Source organism: Nematolebias whitei, chromosome 24 (genome assembly GCF_014905685.2).
Source record: "Nematolebias whitei isolate Nwh7 chromosome 24, NemWhi1, whole genome shotgun sequence".
Classification (NCBI taxonomy): domain Eukaryota; kingdom Metazoa; phylum Chordata; class Actinopteri; order Cyprinodontiformes; family Rivulidae; genus Nematolebias; species Nematolebias whitei.
In genome coordinates this window covers 843,454-844,976 of record NC_056521.1, presented here as the reverse complement: position 1 = coordinate 844,976, position 1,523 = coordinate 843,454, and the positions used below count along the sequence as shown (strand labels likewise).

The 1,523-nt window shown below is 40.9% G+C and overlaps 1 protein-coding gene across 3 annotated transcripts in view; it reads left to right on the top strand.

The window, feature by feature from the left end:
- Positions 1-1,523, top strand: part of LOC119429169 (protein SON) — a 60,943-nt gene that overhangs the window by 26,165 nt on the left and 33,255 nt on the right. For all 3 annotated transcript variants that reach the window (XM_037696850.1, XM_037696849.1, XM_037696848.1), the window contains one exon: positions 672-782. In XM_037696850.1, coding sequence (XP_037552778.1) covers positions 672-782 — 111 coding nt within the window. The remainder of the gene's footprint in view (positions 1-671; positions 783-1,523) is intronic.

Genomic DNA, 1,523 nt, shown 5'->3' with positions numbered 1-1,523 from the left:
TTTCATGTTGCTGCTGATCTGTTTCATGTTGCTGCTGATCTGTTTCATGTTGCTGCTGATCTGTTTCATGTTGCTGCTGATCCGTTTCATGTTGCTGCTGATCTGTTTCATGTTGCTGCTGATCCGTTTCATGTTGCTGCTGATCTGTTTCATGTTGCTGTGTTCATTCGTGCTCATCTGCTCACACAGACTCATGTTCGTGCTGCTGTTCGGCCTATGAGATCTTATTACTGTATTTCTTTTACATTTTAGTACTTATGTTGGATTTAACACGGACCCTGTGTATGACAGTTAAAAACCTTGAATCCTTGACCATGTGAGAAGTACTGTCTCCTGTTAGGATGTAGAGTACGCCCATATTCAGACAACAAAGCTTGAATGACTCGAGCAGATTTGGTTATAAGCTCACCTTTTACACATGAGCAGTCTAGGATTGGGTCTAACCTGAAACAGGGAATTGAAATGCCGTCCCTTCCAACGTGACAGGAGACGGCCATTATCAGAACTCCTGATGCGAGTCCCCTGCAGAATAGCCACATCGGTATTAAGGTGTTTGATGTGGGACAAGTCCCTCCTTCTCTTAACTGGACGTGTGCAGTAAACACGTAGACTGGAATGTTTTTTATCAGCCTAAAGAAACACGTTGACCTTTGACCTCTGTTTTCCTTCAGCCCGTGGATATTTCTCAAGCTGTGACTGAGAGGATCAAAGCTCAGAGGCGATTGGCTGAGAACCCCTATGACATCAGCGCCATGTGCATGCTCAGCCGGGCTCAGGAGCAGGTACTCGTAGAGTTATTACCTCTGTTTCAGAACCAAGTCCAGCTTGAGCTGGGGATCTCGGCTCACTTTCTCTGACAGCCGAGCTAAAATCCCCACCGTTGGATTCTGACACGACTGAAAGTTTTTATGAATAAGCTGGATCAGATTCATGAGGCTTGAAATGGGAAAGCCTCTTTATGATTAATGATGTGCACGGTGAGTCTTTTGACAAATGCTAACACGCGGTTTTACAGGTTTTTTTCATTCTAGCTACCTCTGCATACTTTGTGCTATTTTAGTCTTTCATGTTCCAACATCTTCAGCTCATACGCTTTTTTTGTAACTTTTATACTAAGTTGATTTTAGCTTTTTTCATTCGGCTACTTTTTTATTACATTTCTGCTACTTTCAGCTAGTATCAAGTTGATTTCAGCTTTTTCATTCAGCTACTTTTTTAGTGCATTTCTGCTACTTTCAGCTAGTATCAAGTTGATTTCAGCTTTTTCATTCGGCTACTTTTTTAGTGCATTTCTGCTACTTTCAGCTAGTATCAAGTTGATTTCAGCTTTTTCATTCGGCTACTTTTTTAATGCATTTCTGCTACTTTCAGCTAGTATCAAGTTGATTTCAGCTTTTTCATTCGGCTACTTTTTTAGTGCATTTCTGCTACTTTCAGCTAGTATCAAGTTGATTTTAGCTTTTTTCATTCGGCTACTTTTTTTAGTGCATTTCTGCTACTTTCAGCTAGTATCAAGTTGATTT